General features: G+C 47.6%; 1 protein-coding gene across 1 annotated transcript in view; it reads right to left on the bottom strand.

Annotated features, from left to right (window-relative positions):
- The window catches only part of LOC133136464 (protein 4.1-like), a 34,333-nt gene extending 17,586 nt beyond the window's left edge, over positions 1 to 16,747 (bottom strand). The window contains exons 1-14 of the mRNA XM_061253974.1: positions 16,574 to 16,747; positions 15,961 to 16,065; positions 15,718 to 15,760; positions 13,623 to 13,698; positions 12,916 to 13,134; positions 12,428 to 12,515; positions 10,720 to 10,872; positions 9,840 to 9,937; positions 8,142 to 8,317; positions 6,984 to 7,234; positions 4,621 to 4,689; positions 4,434 to 4,472; positions 2,848 to 2,910; positions 1,483 to 1,653 (exon numbers count right to left, since the gene is read on the bottom strand). Coding sequence (XP_061109958.1) covers positions 1,483 to 1,653; positions 2,848 to 2,910; positions 4,434 to 4,472; positions 4,621 to 4,689; positions 6,984 to 7,234; positions 8,142 to 8,317; positions 9,840 to 9,937; positions 10,720 to 10,872; positions 12,428 to 12,515; positions 12,916 to 13,134; positions 13,623 to 13,698; positions 15,718 to 15,760; positions 15,961 to 16,065; positions 16,574 to 16,627 — 1,605 coding nt within the window. The 5' untranslated portion in view covers positions 16,628 to 16,747. The remainder of the gene's footprint in view (positions 1 to 1,482; positions 1,654 to 2,847; positions 2,911 to 4,433; positions 4,473 to 4,620; positions 4,690 to 6,983; positions 7,235 to 8,141; positions 8,318 to 9,839; positions 9,938 to 10,719; positions 10,873 to 12,427; positions 12,516 to 12,915; positions 13,135 to 13,622; positions 13,699 to 15,717; positions 15,761 to 15,960; positions 16,066 to 16,573) is intronic.
- Positions 16,748 to 17,805: the final 1,058 nt, after the last annotated feature.

The following is a 17,805-nucleotide window of genomic DNA, read 5'->3' as shown; positions in this document are numbered from 1 at the left end:
CGTGCATTTTCATAAATGCCAACTCAAAAAAAGAACACAGTATTCCCATTTGTCTTTGTCAGTTTGAAATGCTGTCATTAAAGTCAATGCGGGAAGGTGCAAACTCGCTCCTTCGATTTTTCTTTGCATTCTAAGCCTGTCACCTCTCCCAAGATTAACCTTTTTAGCAATGCTATTGCATGACAGTTATGAACACTAGTCACAATAAGCCTTGAAATTTAATTTTCACCCAAAAGAAGTGAGCCACAAAATATTTATACAATCATTTCATTAATCATTTTTTTAAATAATGTGCACCAGAGAAGGTTAAGCAAAAAGGCATTTTGCTCAGAGCATATTATCAAACGCTTACTGCAGTGGCAACAGTTAATATTACAAAAAACGCAAAAATCAACTGTCTTACACACTTGAGTGGGAGGCTGTATGAACCTGCAGCTATAGGCTATTAAAAGCAGCTAAATATAACTGCACTTGCTTAGGCTGTCTTTGGCCACAGAAACGGGAAGTCTTAGAAGGCAAAGGGAAGATAAATATGTTGTTTTTGTTCTATAAGATGTAAAGTAGTCTGGGTATCTGACTCATCGTTTTTCTTGAGCCGGTGGCCACGTTACTAACAGTGATTCACCAAGCCCTATTCAGTGTGAAGCAGCAGGAAATGTGGCACCAAATAACACCATCTTGGCTCCAGCTGGACTGCAGGTGATTTATAGTGTAGGCTCCTGTTGTGCAGCATCTACCTGGATGCCATTTTGTGCTAGGAACCATCAACACATATCTGCTTATGCAAAGAGGGAAGGGTTTATTTGGCCAATCAAACTGATAATTAGGAGATTATTCCTGGGATAAGAGATACTCCTGGGAATCCTAGGTCACAGCAAGGAAGGGTCTGGATTTCATTTTACAATACATTACATTAATGGCATTTGGCAGACACTCTTATCCAGAGCAACGTACGGTTGATTAAGCAGGAGACAATCCTCCCCTGGAGCAATGCAGGTTAAGAGCCTTGCTCAAGGGCCCAATGGCTGTGCAGATCTTATTGTGGCTACACGGGGAATCAAACCACCGACCTTGCGGGTCCTAGTCATGTACCTTAACCACTACGCTACAGGCCACCTTTTACCTTGTCTAAAAGACTGAACCTCCTACAACCCAGTATCCTCATCGATGCTCCTCACCATTGACCTCTAATTTACCCAGAGGGAAGATTTCCCTATCATGGTCGACCAAAACCACTTCCTGAAGAAACTGCTCCTGCTCCTGCTTTTTTCGATCAAACACTAACCAAGTCAAGTGCGACGTTCTGTAAAAATACACAAGATGGCTACTAACCAGTTATTCAAGAGTTTTACAAGTATACGAAATGGGCAGCTTTCTCCCCATATCCACATGAAGAAAGCTAGCCAGAAAGCCATGTAGCCCTGCCACCACCCCACCCCTACCCCTGCCCCAGCCCCTGCCCCGGGGACTCACCCCACCGGCCCCTGGCTGCAGCTGGCCGTTGATGCTGGCGGTGCGGAAGGGTGAGTTGGTGGACAGACGCTTGTCCCATTCGCTGGGCCGCGGTTCCGGCACCGCCTCCATGAAGCTCCTCTTCAGCTCGCTGATACTGGTGTGGTGCCTCATGATCCCCTCCTGGGTCCGATCCAAATCCTGGGTACGGGGGGGGGGGGGGGGGGGGAAGAGAGGGAAAGGGAGAGAGACAGTAATATGAAGGCGGTGATAAAAAAGTAAAGGGTAAGGGAGCAGTAAAATGGATGAGTGGTAGAGGGACGGAGAGAAAACAACACCGTCAGCGCTTTTCGGGCAATAGCCTTCAGGCTAGAATGAAAACAGTAGCAGTACAAACTAGCCTCATGATATAAGTCCTGCAGGAATATCGTTAGAATACTAACAGTTAACTGATATGGTATGTTCAGCCGGTCTCCCGGCCTTGGGCTTAATTGATGAGACAACAGTTGAAAAAACTGTTTTGCTAAGCACCCCATTAAACTAAAGACACAAACAATAACATGCAGGTCCAAAAAAAACAAAAAAAGGTACAAGGAGAAGAATTAATAAAGATGGCTGAGTACTGCCATCACTACTGGAGAAAAATAATGTCTTGATTTCCCCACTAGGGTTCACGGGGTCACAGAAAATGTGCATTAATGCCACTCGCGTGATTAGGGCCCATCTGTTAATTCCAACAGATGATGTTTAGTACACAGACACGATAGGGGTCGGCCAAAATCACACAGCTCTATGTGGGGGCACAGGAGGGACTTAATAGCAGATTGGGTAGGTGAAGAAGGCTGTTTGGCAGGGCAAGCCACACTCATTTTCCCTCTCAGAGACAAATGCAATCAGCATACAGCTGTTAACTCAGAGATAATAACTTGTGACTGCAACCAACAGACCAGTTAATGTTAGAGGGACTGTTGGTTGATCATTAGTGTCGGAAACAATCTCATAAAAAGGAGCCAAAAGAAGTGTTGCTTCTCCTTGAACCCTTGAGGGGGATTAAAGTTATTAGTACAAAAACATATAAATGTCTCTGCGTATAATCATACAAACTGTGAAGGCTAGAAAGACACAAAACTCTCCAAATTATAATATTCTGCAGAGCCAGAGTAAATATAATCAGCCAAAACCTCTGAAGCAATTATCGCGCACGTGTCACAGCAACATGAACATAAACAAGCAGAAATAAAATGGGGATGGGCCAAGACTGCAGGACAGTGCAAACTCAGGAAGAGATAAGACGTGATGAATGACACTCGAGTTAGAAAGTGAAAAGCCTCCAGCACGCACACAGCATGCAACAGCACAGAGCTACAGCAGCGGAGCATCACTACTCCCACAAACCTCCAACATTAAATTGCTGTGTCTGATATAAATGGTGTCCCCCTCAGTTTTCTTAGATCTTTTCTGTGAAAAAGAAAAATTGAAAAGAAAGAGTGAGGGTGAGTGTTTTTCCGGTTGGAACTGCAATCAATGTGTCATCAGTGTCTACTCCAGCGCACGGGACTACAGCGAGTGTGCACAGGCTGGGATGGTCAGAGTGGAGGGTGGATGCTCTCCAAGACATGGTGGTGAAGGTCAAGGGTCAGGGTTCAGGGGTCGGGGGTGATGTAATGGGTGGGGGTGAAGAGAAAGGGACAGGAGAAGAGATGGCACTCTGGTTCTATCCCCAGGGAGTGAGAAAGCCTGATCTAGCTCCGGTGTTAATTATGTGTACTCCCTGCTGAAGAAACAGCTTAAGCTAGGTTTGAAACAGCTGGTAGGTGGTTGACCAGTTCAGACCAGCTCCAAACTCAACACGGTTTGACCAGCTCAAGCTGTTTCGAAACAGCTGGTAGGTGTTCATTTCAAGCTGTTTGTAGCTGGATTTTACACCAGGGCTGTGGAAACTAAGCCATTATATGTGTTTCCTTTTCGCCGCTGAGCTGTAGTCAGGCAGATTATATCACACTGCATTCTAGATTGTTCTAACGAATTAGTTTCTGCACAGCAACCAATCCATGAAAGCTGCAGTGAGATGGGCTGTTCATAACGTCACCAGCTCAGAACAAGAGATTATGAAAAGTGCCTTAAATAACCATGGATAAGACTACCTGGTTTCATATTCCCAGCCTGATACCAGTTAACAGATGAACGTAAGGCTGTAACTGCACTCCTGACGTAATTCTTTGTTGTTCTGTTCTTTTTAGTCAAATTCGTCAGGTGCCTTGGGAGGCAGTTCTCTAAGACATTGTCAGTGTGCTGTGAGATGGGGGGTGGGGTACTGTGGAGGACTGGCAGGTTCTGTGAAAGGGAGGAGGGTCAGTGTCACATCAAAAGGACCACCAATCAGAATCTGCCAAGAGTTTGTGCTTGTGGTGCATTGTAGGATGGGTCCCAGGAGAGCTTCCAGATTTCACACCTGCCTTCTTCACAAATGCAGAAGAGTAGTTCCTAAATGGATCCTCCATTTTGTGCACTTTTTGTTCATGAAATCTAAGCACTACAGCACTGTGCACTGTGAAATACTGCAACACTCTTCTACTTTTGTTGCTCTCCAAACCAAGTAAGCATCTCCAAAAAAAAATAAACAAAAAAAACTATACAAATTAGATATGCCTGCAGAAGAAGCAATAAAACATTGGATTGCCGTTGTTGTTGAAACTGTTCCAGGGCTCAATATGTGGAGAGAAGCTATTGATCCCCATGAAAATGACTGAAGCATTAATTAAACCCAGCGGCCAATCAGAACTCCTCAGAGCCAAAGCTGAGGTGATGACATATAAACAGGCAAACTGAAATCACACAAAACGCACCGTCTACTTAAATAAGGCGAAACAATGAGGAAAGCGGGCCAAAAAAATCAAGGCATTCCTTCGCTCTTTTCTTTTTTTTTGTTGCAAAAACAAACAGGGGTGGATGGAAGCGAGGATGAGGACGACGGCTCTAACCTTCCTCGTTCGCGACGGCTCCGTCCCCTGCCGTGGCGACTGCGGGTCCCCCGGGGGGGAGGAAGAGAAGGGCAAAGGTTAGCGACCCCTCCTCCGCCCTCCGCGGTTCCCTCCCCCTCCCCCTCCCCCCCGCTACATCACAAAGGTCAGGCTCAGGTCGGGCGTGCGGCGGGCGCGGGGCACAAACCTGCGACTTTCTCTCCCCGTTGGCGGCGGTGACCTTCTGCGCGTGTCGCCGCTCTCTCCTCCCCGCCGTCTACGAGCGGCACAGAGACAGTTCAGACCCCCCGGCCAGCAGGGCGGCGCCACTGACCCCGCACTCGCAGGGCCTCACGCGGCCTCACAAAGAAGAACTGGCGCACACAGCTTTAACCTCGAGTACCACACTATTATAGTCGTGTGCAAAGCAGACCTGGGTCTAATGCAGGACGTAATAGTTTTACTTTTTTCAAATACTTCTCCGTGCTCAACGGATCTTGCCTGGTGGAACTGTGCCAACCGCAGAACCAGAATTGATAGTTTCCAATACATCAGACAAGCTCAGTAAAGTGTAGAAAAGTATTTGAATCCAAAGCAATGACGGATTTTGACCGAGGCGCATAGATTATAAATTCACCTTGGGCTTCACCAAAGTCCTGCTCTGAGAAGCAGTACGCATTTAATGGCTTTAAAAAAGTGGGGGACTGGACACTCAGTCAATGAAACCAGCACGAGCACAGATAATAGAAAAGTTCCAGGCCAGTGGCTCTCAGGATTCAGTTTTTAAGATGGGACATTTTAAAACTTGAGGGTGAGGACTTTCTCCCTCTCAGAGCTACGTCAGCGACTCGGTTTTCATTGGTAGCCCAGTACATCTTTTTTCATCAAAATCACAATGATGACTCTGTCCTGCCTGTGGTCAGAACCCCTTCCGTGAGGCTATAGTGGAACAAAAATAGCATGCAAATGCCAGTGCATGTTTACTCTGTTTTGAGATTTATCTACTGAGGTGCTGAACTGAATCTACGATGCAGGCACATTGTTTTCTGGGTTGTTAAGAGGTCAAACAGTGGCAGGTTCCTGAGACGTTTGGTTCCAATAATGAGGCCTGTGGAAGTTCTCCTTCTTCTGTAGTGGATGAAGAGCAGCTGCTGACATCATCAGCTCCCACATCATCACCGCCCACACTGTGACCTCATGTCTGTAACTATGCAGGAGCTCTGTGTCCTTGCATAACCTTGATTGTATCTCGATGTCCAGGCAGGATGACTGATTTCCACCCATATTTAACAAAAGACTAAAAATAATACATGAAGAAAATGACCCCAGAGGTCATTATGTTTGGTGTAAACCCTTTGTGACTAATGAGCCTGACTAAAAAGTATGTAGTATGTTAAGAAAAACCCAGGCTGTAGCCTCATACTGTAGATTGGCCAATTTGAAACAGATTTGTGATCAGCTCAGCTGGCTTAAAAGGGGACCCTGCTGAAAAAAAACTGCTCAAGCTAGGTTTTGAAACAGCCGGTAGCTGGTTGACCAGTTCAGACCAGATCCGCACTCAACATGGTTTGACCGGCTCAAGTGATGTTTTGAAACAGCCGGCAGCTGGCAATTTCAAGCCGGTCATAGCTGGATTTTACACCAGGGTCCGAAAGCAATTTCAAAACTACAGACATTAATGCACCTCCCGCCCAGGACGGCCGTATGTAAACCTGAGTGTGAGGCTGGCTCTCTGCGGGGTGAACGCAGCGGGTTCAGCCGCGCGGAGACGCTGAAACGTCCCCGTTCGTGTGCCTCACAGCAGCCTGGCGGGTCCCTGAGCCGTGCGTACTCCATCATCAGGCCGCCGCCTGACAGGAAACGCAGCGCTCACCTGCAGGAGCGCCGCCAAACCGCCGCCCCGCGTGCCCAACAGATGCAGGAACAGCCGCGAAGGGCGAACGACGGGGGCGCTAACATCAGCGAACAAAACGCCGCCTTCTCCTTTTTCGTGTCTGCCGCTCAAATTTAAGTTCTGCTGCTAATTTCTGCTGATTTACTCCCTGAAGACACGCAGCAAAACAGCCAGCTCAGCAGCTTCACCTCAGAACAACAGTATGAGTGCATCTGCCAGCTTAGCTGCTTTACCGCGCAACAACGTTATGACCATGCGTTTCCCATATTTGCGAGGAACCAGTAGGTGGCGCTAATTGTTATGACATTTTAAGAACTGCTTTAAAAGGGCAGTTCATCCATTCTCTCTGACATGTGAATAATGTTTGAGATTTTACAGTTCACCATGATATAATGGACCTCTCCTAGTCTAATCTTTCATGCTCATCAATGCACCGACAATTTACATTCGAAGTAATAAACAGGAGCATCTTTTTCCAAAAATACCATCATAGTTACTTGTGGACATCAACACAAAGAAATGCACATTTAATGGTGAACTAGTTAACTGTCCACGGAAGCACACGCATGTTTCCGCCGAACCACCCCAGTATTCTGTGCCAAAGTGCTTGGGCAAAGTGTTGCATTGTTTTGACCTGTAACTTGCCAAACTGTGCATCTTCGGTGTGCATTCCCTACCTTGACCTCCGACCCCGGCTCTGTCCTGGAGGGCTTCTTCTCCGCCCGGCCCTCTGCCTTCGCCTCCGCCTTCCTCTCCGCCTTCCTCTCCTCCGAGCGGGGGGTGCGCCTCGAGGGCGTGCCAGGGTCCCTGTGCTTGGAGCGGGGGGTCGCCGTGGTGACAGGGGTGGGGGCCGCTTCCCCGGACGGGGCTGGGGAGATGAGGGGCGCACTGACGGGACGAGCACTCTTGTCTGGGGTCACCACCACTGCTGCAGAGGTCAGGGGTCAAGGGTCAAAGGGGTGGGGGTCAGAAATGGGTTAGACTAATGATACAGAGCAAGAAATTCCATGTTGCCAACCACTCCCATCACAAGACTGGTCCTGAAGTCTTATGGTCAACTACACTTACCATCAAACCACAGATATCTCACAGAAACCAGGTTTCACACGGTACTGTACATACAGAGATGGGAACTATTAAAGGAAAGACACTCGTCCAGAAAGACTGGGACACCCAAAGGAAAGAGAAATCCTTGAAACCCTATAACAAGCACAGATCCAGAAACATGGCACACCCTCTAGAGGTCATTCAAACTATCTTTCAGTCCAACTAAAAAGGCGTGTCTTACTTAACCCAATTATGTCAAATTAATAAATTCTTTTATTACAGAGTAACATTGTACTTAAACACTATGTGTACATTACAAACAGGGAAAATACAAATACAGTCTTAAACATGCACACACAAACAAGCACGGTCACACACACAGACGCATACATACGCAAATATGCGTGCATAGACATGCACACACACAAATACAAACACGCACACACACACATAAACGCATACACACAAACACGTGTGAGCAGGCACACACACACACACACACACACACACATAAACGCATAGACACAAACACGTGTGTGCCGGCACACACACACACACACACATAAACGCATAGACACAAACACGTGTGTACAGGCACACACACACACACACCCACACACACATAAACGCATAGACACAAACACGTGTGTGCAGGCACACACACGCACACACACACTCACACACACACACACTCACACACACACACACACACACACACACACATAAACACATAGACACAAACATGTGTGTGCAGGCACACACACGCACACACACGCACACACACACACCTCCGTCCAGGCTGCGGGACGCCCTCTTGCTGGAGGAGCGCTGGAACAGGGGGGCCGGCCGGTCGATCAGGGAGCTGGCCTGCCGGGTCTGGGCCTGGGTGCGGCCGCTGTAGCGGAACTTGGAGCCCAGCGCCAGGAACCTGCGGGGCGTGGTGGCCACCTCCGTGGAGGTCAGCCTGCGGACACGAGAGGCACCAGGGTCACCCCTGACGGCCCAAATACCCCTCCCCCCCACAACAGTCCCCTTCACAACAACGGTCCAAATACACCCACTCCCCATTCAACAGTCCCCTCCACAACAGCCCCCGCGGGCAACCTATAGCCTAGTGGCTAAGGTACATGACTGGGACCCGGAAGGTTGGTGGTACTGGTGTAGCCACGATAAGATTTGCACAGCTGTTGGGCCCTTGAGGAAGGCCCGTAATCCCACACTGCACTAGGACGGGGCAAGTGCAGAGGACAAATTATTCCACAGGGTTCAATAAAGTATATCTTCTTCTTCTTATCATGGTGACAGTATGTTTGTTCCAGCACTTTTTATTGTGTTTGCGATAATGCTCTGCTTAGATTGTATTGTGTTCGATTTTCAATTTCAGTCCAATTTATTTGTATAGTGCTTTTCACAGAAGACTGTCCCAAAGACGCTCTGCGGAGTAACAGAAGGAAGGACAAAAAGGGGAAACAGCAGCTCCGAGCTCCCAGACAGCACATGAGGTAAACAAAACTCCCCAGCGAGGAGGCAAAGCCCTGAGAGGGAAGGGGCAATGAGTGCATCTGTGCTGGTGCTCATCTATCCTTACAGTACACTGCACTTCTCTCAGGGCATGAGAGCCTGCTACATAAACAGATGTTAATATTAGTGTGAATATGGCATTCAGACAGACTCCTCTGGGCTAGGGGTGACCTCATATAACAGCTTAATCTAATCTCCCTGACCTTTAACCCCAGGCCAGCTCAGGCCATTGTTCTCAGGGCAGGCATCTGGCCCGCCTCATTAGGCAATTACTCTGGGACAGGAAACAGCAGGGAGCAATTAACCAATTACGTGCCTCCGAGGGAGATACTGTTGACCGAACAGCTGGGGTAGCAGGCCTGTGATAGACAGTATAGGATTTGGAGCAAATGGGCGGAACCCTTCTGATTGACAAATAAGGATATGGGGTGGGGTGGAGTTTGGGTGGGTGGAATGCTTGTGATTGACCATGCAGGGTAAGGTGGTGGGGCATGGGAGTTTGAGTGGGTGGAACCCTTGTGATTGACAGTACATGATATGGGGGCGGGGAGTAGGGTTTGGGTGGGTGGAACCCTAGTGATTGACAGTGCAGGGTAAAGGGTGGGTCTTGGAGTTTGGGTGGATGGAACCCTTGTGATTGGCAGTACAGGGTAAGGGGTGGAGAGTAGAGTTTGGGTGGGTAGAACCCTTGTGGTTGACAGCGCAGGGTAAGGGGTGGGGAGTAGAGTTTGGGTGGGTAGAACCCTTGTGGTTGACAGCGCAGGGTAAGGGGTGGGGAGTATAGTTTGGGTGGGTGGAACCCTTGTGATTGGCAGTACAGGGTAAGGGGTAGAGGGTGGAGTTTGGGTGGGTGGAACCCTTGTGATTGACAGTACATGATATGGGGGCGGGGAGTAGAGTTTGAGTGGGTGGAACCCTTGTGATTGACAGTGCAGCTCAAGGGTTGGAGCTCCCAGGTAGCTCACCTGAAGAACGTGTGGTGCTCCACACAGACCTTCCACAGCCTTTTGGAGGCCTTGTAGTTTGGCAGCTTGAAGCCGATCGTGCTCTCGTAGTGCTCCAGCTGTGACAGAGAAACAAGCTTGCACAAGTCAGGAGCCACCCTGATAAGCATTTATATACAGGACTGTCTACTGTGCAAAGCTCTTAGGCACCTGTAACAAACTTCCAGACAGCTTTCCAAAATAATGCAATGAAAGGTTCTAAACATCAAGAATGTACTATAAAGAGCAGTAAATAATATACTGTTAATAATATACTATTCATATACTGTCCTAATTCCTTCTCGACTGGGCTTATTTGTCATGTATTCTGCAAATAATGTTCATGGCTGTACAACTGATTATTTGTGAATTGTACAGAATCAGTTCTGTAGTTTGTTCTAAAGATCTTGATACGCACTTACTTTACCTTGCTTTGGATAAAAATGCCTGCTAAATAAAAAGTAATGTAATGTAATTTTTTGAGGTACAGTTTTATGAGAAAGTCAGCTGGTAGGCTGTTCCAAGCGAGTTGGAGATATTTCCACAGTCCCACAAAGCTCATACACACCATTATTGGACTTTCATTCATCATTAGTTTATGTGACAGGGACAATGCACATTAATAGCATTTCAGTAAATGCGCCAGGAAGTTAGCCAGGAAGGCTCACTTCCATCTGCTGTCCCAGGGCTACGGTCATTACTACTCCAATATAAATATAAGACTGGAACATATTATTATAACATTTACAAAGTAATATAACGCCTCTGAACAGCTACTGTTCTTGAGCACACATAAATATGAGGAAAGGGCAGGGGGCAGGGAGGAGGCTCCCGGTGCATTGTGGGCCGGGGGAGGCCGTACCTCGGAGGGCCGGATCTTGATGAAGAAACTGCTCCTCTTGTAGGAGATCTTGAGGACTTTGGGCCAGGGAAAGCGGTTGATCCGCAGCTTGTCCTTAAACACCATCAGACCCCCGGAGGACACGCCCAGCATGATGTCCACCCCGTCCAGGTCCTGGGTAGACGGACAGACGGACAGAGGGGACAGCGTGGTAATGCTTTATTTTACAGCCCCTTAATTACTGAGTATTTACCGGGTAACTACCAGGTACTTATTAGGTAACTATCTTGATTTTGTGGAGGTAAGAAAAGGGCTGTAAAATTGCTCCTGACGAGCTGGTCGGTGCCTTCCATGGCAGCCGATTGCCGTTGGTGTGTGAGTGTGTGTATGAATGGGAGAAGGACAAGCATCAATTGTACAGCGCTTTGGATAAAAGGCTTTGGATAAATGCAGACATTTACCGCATAGTACTTACAGATGTTATTTACTGACTTTGTTTCATAGTACTTACCACTGAAATCAAAGCAGTTACCTAATAATTACAGAAGTAGCTTCACGCAGGGTAAAGTAAAAGGCGCTAACAGGCAGTGTTCAGGTGAGAGTGAGTGACAGCGCTAACAGGCAGTGTTCAGGTGAGAGTGAGTGACAGCGCTAACGGCAGTGTTCAGGTGAGAGTGAGTGACAGCGCTAACAGGCAGTGTTCAGGTGACAGTGAGTGACAGCGCTAACAGGCAGTGTTCAGGTGAGAGTGAGTGACAGCGCTAACAGGCAGTGTTCAGGTGACAGTGAGTGACAGCGCTAACAGGCAGTGTTCAGGTGAGAGTGAGTGACAGCGCTAACAGGCAGCTCGCAGCCCGCCAGATGTCACTCACATCCCAGTTTTGACGTGAGCAGATTGACCTCGTTTCGGCTGAACCTCGACATCTGAGTGTCCTCTTTAAGCTCCGGCCCTTTTCAGACACGCACAACACGGATACTCGCCTCTCTGACAGAGCGGAATTATAACCCCCCCACCCCACCCCACCCACACACCGATGGTACTACTCCTGTTTGCTCCCTGAGGGGGGGGGGGGGGGGGGGCTTATGGTGTCAGACCTCTCCTTTACTGAATTTCAGCTCAGGAAATGTCTGACGTATTATTCACAAAAAGCACCATGTGACCTTGAGCCAGCTGGGAAAAAAACATGACGGAGAACAGATTATTTACATTATTGAACTCACAGCACTCTGTATAGAAATGCCCTGGATATTGCAGTTTAATAAAGGCTTTTAAACTGCAACTGTTAGAGAGCCTTGTAATCTCTGGAAACTCATGAAATTGAGCTCTCTCATATTTATTTCTTCATGTTTCCTGCATGGTATATTTCTCCAGTTACAGTTGTACAGTGGGTTCTGGGGTAAGTTTTTCTATGTACAACCTGAAACAGGTTTTAGACCCCACTACAGGTCTGTGTGGAAGTTTGACCCTATCACAGAAGGTGAGTGGGTTTAGACCCCACTATAGCCTGGTGTGGAAGTTTGACCCTATCACAGAAGGGTGAGTGGGTTTAGACCCCACTATAGCCTGGTGTGGAAGTCTGTCCCTGTCACAGAATGGTGAGTGGGTTTTGACCCCACTATAGCCTGGTGTGGAAAATCGACTATCACAGAAGGGTCAGTGGGGTCAGACTTGACTACAGTCTGGTGTGGAAGACCATATCACAGACTGTTGAGTGGGACTCAACCCTACCTTAGCCTGGTGCAGGTCCACTCCGTACATGGCCAGCTTCTTGGCATTCTCCAGAAACATCAAATCTGCCTGAGCAGGAGTCATAGCCCTACAAACAAACAGACGGGCTGGGTCAGAGTATTAGCTTCACCAGTTCATAACATACAGATGTCTGCGTGTGTGGGTGTGTTTGTGTGTGTGTGAAGTAATGAATAACATGAGGAGTGAGCTCACATGTCATTCAGTGAATACGCATGCATTACTTTTTTTTGTCTGCGTATTTTCTATATGTGTGTTTATGATTGTGTCTGTATTTGTGTGTGCACGTGTGTGTGCTTATGTGTGTGCATGTGTGTGTGTTTCAATGCGTGTGTGTGTTTGTGTGTGTATGTGTTTGTGTGTGTGTATTTGTATGTCTGTTTGTTTTCATGTATGTGTATGCTTGTGTCTGTATTTGTATGTCTGTTTGTTTGCGTGTGTATGTGTGCCTATGTGTGTGTGTGAGTTACTTGTAGGTGCGGTGCAGTTCCACTATCTTCTCCTCCAGCTCTTTGGTCTGCCCCGGGGCGAGCCGCATCTCTTTGGCATAGTCGTTGCCGTGGACTTCGGGGTCGTACTCGCCCAGCTCCGACAGCAGGGCGTAAGAGCCCAGTACTGCCAGCGTGACGAAGGAGCAGGGCAGCCGTCCAGTCAGGATGTCCTTACGCAGCTGCAGGACCAGGAAGTACCTGCAAGGGTCAAGGGTCAAAGGTCAGGTGTCAGGGAGTCAGCTCCAGTGAGGCAAAGAGCTCAGAAGGAGCTATCGGCTCCTATTCAGCTCTAGCTTAGCCGAACGAGAAGCAGGGAAGTGCCACACACAAGTCTACTGGTCCTCTCCAAGACAAGCCAGAGAAAACTTTTAATTTCAAGACACTGTGAAAGTGCGATGGTGAACAACTGCAAGATATAAAATGTTTTTAAGGTTATGTTTCATCCAAGTAAACCATCCATCCCGTGTGAACCCAAAAAGGACCAATATGACTTACAGCTAATCATAAGAAAATGTCCCAGAGAAACCCATTGTAAAAAACTGCCGAGGTTTGCATAAGCAGATTTAAGTATGGGACAAATTAGGCTCTGAGTTGAACCTCTCTCTATTGTTGTTCTCTGATAAGAGCTGTTGGCTGTGGGGTTTGTGTGGGTGTGGCAGGCAGGCAGACAGGTATAATGACCTTACCTGGTGAGGTCCTCAGTCAGGTGAGCTGGGTCGGGCGGGTAAAACTTCACATTGAAGGTGAAGTCACAGGAGCAGCCTGGGGGGTCAAAACCATAGATATTACTGACCCACCAGATACTCAGCTCCAGTATTACTCCTATCCATTCTGCTTCTTAAAGTGAAAATCCATAATGTTTTCATATAAAAAAAAAAACATATTTGGTGCCTTCTCACGATGCCATTTTTGTAACAATATCGATTCAATGCGTTTGTTTTCTTAAATTGCTCCTCTATTAGCTGTTTTCCAGTGGTGACATCAGGTGCGACATTCCTGCCATGTATTCAAATTTGATGAGGTGTAACGAGCTTCAGAGCTAGAGACTGGGGTGAGGTCTGATGCACAGACAGAATATCCATCCATCCATCCATCCATCCATCCATTATCTTAACCCGCTTATCCTGAACAGGGTCGCAGGGGGGCTGGAGCCTATCCCAGCATACATTGGGCGAAAGGCAGGAATACACCCTGGACAGGTCGCCAGTCCATCACAGGGCACACACAGCATTCACTCACACACGTATACCTATGGGCAATTTAGACTCTCCAATCAGCCTAACCTGCATGTCTTTGGACTGTGGGAGAAAACCGGAGTACCCGGAGGAAACCCGAGCAGACACGGGGAGAACATGCAAACTCCGCACAGAGAGGCCCCGGCCGAGACACGCACAACACGGATACTCGCCTCTCTGACAGAGCGGAATTATAACCCCCCCACCCCACCCCACCCACACACCGATGGTACTACTCCTGTTTGCTCCCTGAGGGGGGGGGGGGGGGGGGGGGGGGGGCTTATGGTGTCAGACCTCTCCTTTACTGAATTTCAGCTCAGGAAATGTCTGACGTATTATTCACAAAAAGCACCATGTGACCTTGAGCCAGCTGGGAAAAAAACATGACGGAGAACAGATTATTTACATTATTGAACTCACAGCACTCTGTATAGAAATGCCCTGGATATTGCAGTTTAATAAAGGCTTTTAAACTGCAACTGTTAGAGAGCCTTGTAATCTCTGGAAACTCATGAAATTGAGCTCTCTCATATTTATTTCTTCATGTTTCCTGCATGGTATATTTCTCCAGTTACAGTTGTACAGTGGGTTCTGGGGTAAGTTTTTCTATGTACAACCTGAAACAGGTTTTAGACCCCACTACAGGTCTGTGTGGAAGTTTGACCCTATCACAGAAGGTGAGTGGGTTTAGACCCTATCACAGAAGGGGAGACACGGGGAGAACATGCAAACTCCGCACAGAGAGGCCCCGGCCGACGGAGATTCGAACCCAGGACCTCCCTGCTGTGAGGTGACAGTGCTACCCACTGCACCATCCGTGCCGCCACAGACAGAACAGTGCATGCCAAATGAAGAAGAGTCCAAAGGCATCTTTACAATTTAATTTGATATGTTGCTCAATATTACTGCGTCAGACAAAATTGTTGGTTGGCAGACTTCTTTCTCCGAATACACTGCCGCTGGTTATAGTTGGAAGAAAAATAAATCACTTGATGTGCTCCTATTAAATATCTTTGTTACAAAAGGACCTCTAGTATTTGAAGTGTGAACACAAACTTTTGTGACTAGCAATGACAATAGATGTCGTTAAATCCACCAGAACTGACATTTTATGGCTAGACACTTTAAAAACAGCAACAGAAGTTGATGGTGTGATATTTCCAATACAAGACATCCCTTAAGGAATATTCAATAGATGATGCATAAAATTGGAATTTTAAGGATCTCTGGGTATCTAGTGAATCCTTGGTAAAAAAAATTACTGAATTACAGCAGGCAATACTGCACACAATCCTAACACAAAATAATTTCACCAACCAGCCCAAGGGTGTGTTTTTGTGTAAGGACCATAAGATAGGAAAAATACCATAATGGGACAGGCTGCTATATGTGACCCAGTGGTTATTCTGAGAATATACAATATTCAATAGCCAATATTCAATCTGCAGTACTGTGCTGAAACTGTGTAGGGGTGCTCAGTCCTAAAGAGGGCTCAGCACACCCAAAGCCCCCCGTACAGTACGACCCCGGTGATGAAATCACGTACCTGACACCTGTCTGCGGATCTCCTTGGTCAAGTCGAGCCAGACCTTGAGGGGGAAGGATGTTGTGTTTTTAGCCTCCTGTTATACTTAAAAACGCATCAGAGCCCATGAACAAACCCACAGACAGAATTCAGAAATCGTGTGTGAGCGTGTGTGTGTGTGCATGTGTGTGTGTGTGTGTGTGTGTACGAGCCTGCACTACTTGATGGCCAGGTCAATAACAGGCTGGGCCCAGCTCACAGTACCTTTTTGGAGGGTGTGTCCCAGATGGCCAGCCCATAATAGTCCCTCTCCAGCAAATTGAGATGGTCACACACCTTGACAAACAGATCCTGGCCTTTCGCATGTTTCTGACAGTGTCAGCAAGGGAAAGAGCGCAAGACAGAGCGAGAGAGAGAAAGAGAGAGAGAGAAGAGAGATCGAGATAGCAAGAGAAAGAAAGATAGCAAAGGATGGAGAAAAAGTGAGGCAAGGAGAAAGAGAAAAAATAATTCATTAAATGAGAGCTGATGTTTATGGGAGTTGTAGTTCTTACCTCCAGCTTGCTCATACTAAGTGTCATCCAGCCCTGTATGTTGTGTGTAACTGAGAGCAGGTGTTTATGGGAGTTGTAGTTCTTACCTCCAGCTATCACATATACTGAGAACTGAGAGCAGGTGTTTATGGGAGTTGTAGTTTTCACCTCCAGCTCACACTCATACTGAGTGTCGTCCAGCCCTGTATGTTGTGTGTAAATGAGAGCAGGTGTTCATGGGAGTTGTAGTTCTCACCCCCAGCTCACACTCATACTTAGTGTCGTCCAGCCCTGTATGTTGTGTGTAAATGAGAGCAGGTGTTTATGGGAGTTGTAGTTCTCACCTCCAGCTCACACTCATACTGAGTGTCGTCCAGCAGGCTGACTTTACAATGCATGACACGTGAGCGGCGCTGAGCCGTGGGGGACCGGGGGTCCTCTGCGGCCTTCTGCTCCTCCACCGTCTGCTCCTGCTCCTCCCCCCTGTCCTCCTCCTTCTCCTCCTCCACGCCTTCTTCCTCTTCCTCCCTCTCCTTCTCAATTTTTTCCTCTTCCTCCTCCTCCTCCTCCTCCTCCTTCACCTTGGGGTCTGGGCCCAGCTGAAGAGACAGGGAGAGAGAGACACTCTGTCCCTCAGCCACGCCCCAGCCGTCTGACCGCCTCCATTTGACAAGGTTCGCGTAACTGCGTTTGTGCACTCATCTATCAGAGACCTGGCAACCTGGCAGACTGCTGCAGTGGTGTCTGCCAACTCCCATATTTCAAAAATGACACCCGCTGCCCCACTCCCAGGCACTCAGGATTACATGATGGATTGCAGGTAATGGCCCTGTGATAGATAGCCATCTGTGGTGCATAACTTCTGAAGGTAGGATGTCACAAAACAAAAGCAAATAAAAACAACTACCACCTGTTCTGCACCTGAGGTACCAATGAAGAGAGAGAGTTCACATGAATCAGAACTTAAACTACACTCTCAGAATTAAAGTGACAGTGGAGGTACATTTCTGTTCTTCAAAGATAAAATTGCATGTCCCATTATTTCCGAGAGTGTACACAGAGATCAGTCCAAAGAGGATAAACATTTAGACCTGACTCTACCACAAAGTGTGGACGTTCTATATTATTCTTTGAAAAGACCCATAAGTTATACTTCGTACTACACTTAATGTGATGTTCATATCAGCACAATGTGTTTCATGGATTTAACTGAATTTTACTCCTGCAATGACCATTGGACCCTTTACCTTCATGGTATACAGACACCAGGCTGGCACAGCAATATTTCAATACAGGGTGAAAAAGAGTGAATTGTGCAACTGTTTAGAAATTGGTAGTGCCAAGCTCAGAAAAGTCTCTGAAAATGAATCATTCATAACTCGCGACGGCAGGGCGAGCAAAGTCCACAGTCAAACCCTGGCCCGTGCCAGCGAAAGCCCAGCTGTCCGCACGACCGAGCCAAGCTCATAAACGTAGCAGCGTGTCAGACACAACGCGCTGACCCGGGCAGGTACCCCAGGAACAGGGCACCGATGCCAGGAACTCAAAGCTCCCCTTCAGTCGGCCCACCGAGGAA

The sequence above is a fragment of the Conger conger genome, chromosome 9 (genome assembly GCF_963514075.1).
Source record: "Conger conger chromosome 9, fConCon1.1, whole genome shotgun sequence".
Lineage (NCBI taxonomy): Eukaryota > Metazoa > Chordata > Actinopteri > Anguilliformes > Congridae > Conger > Conger conger.
The sequence above is the reverse complement of the archived record's forward strand: the minus strand, read 5'-3'. Positions and strand labels throughout refer to the sequence as shown.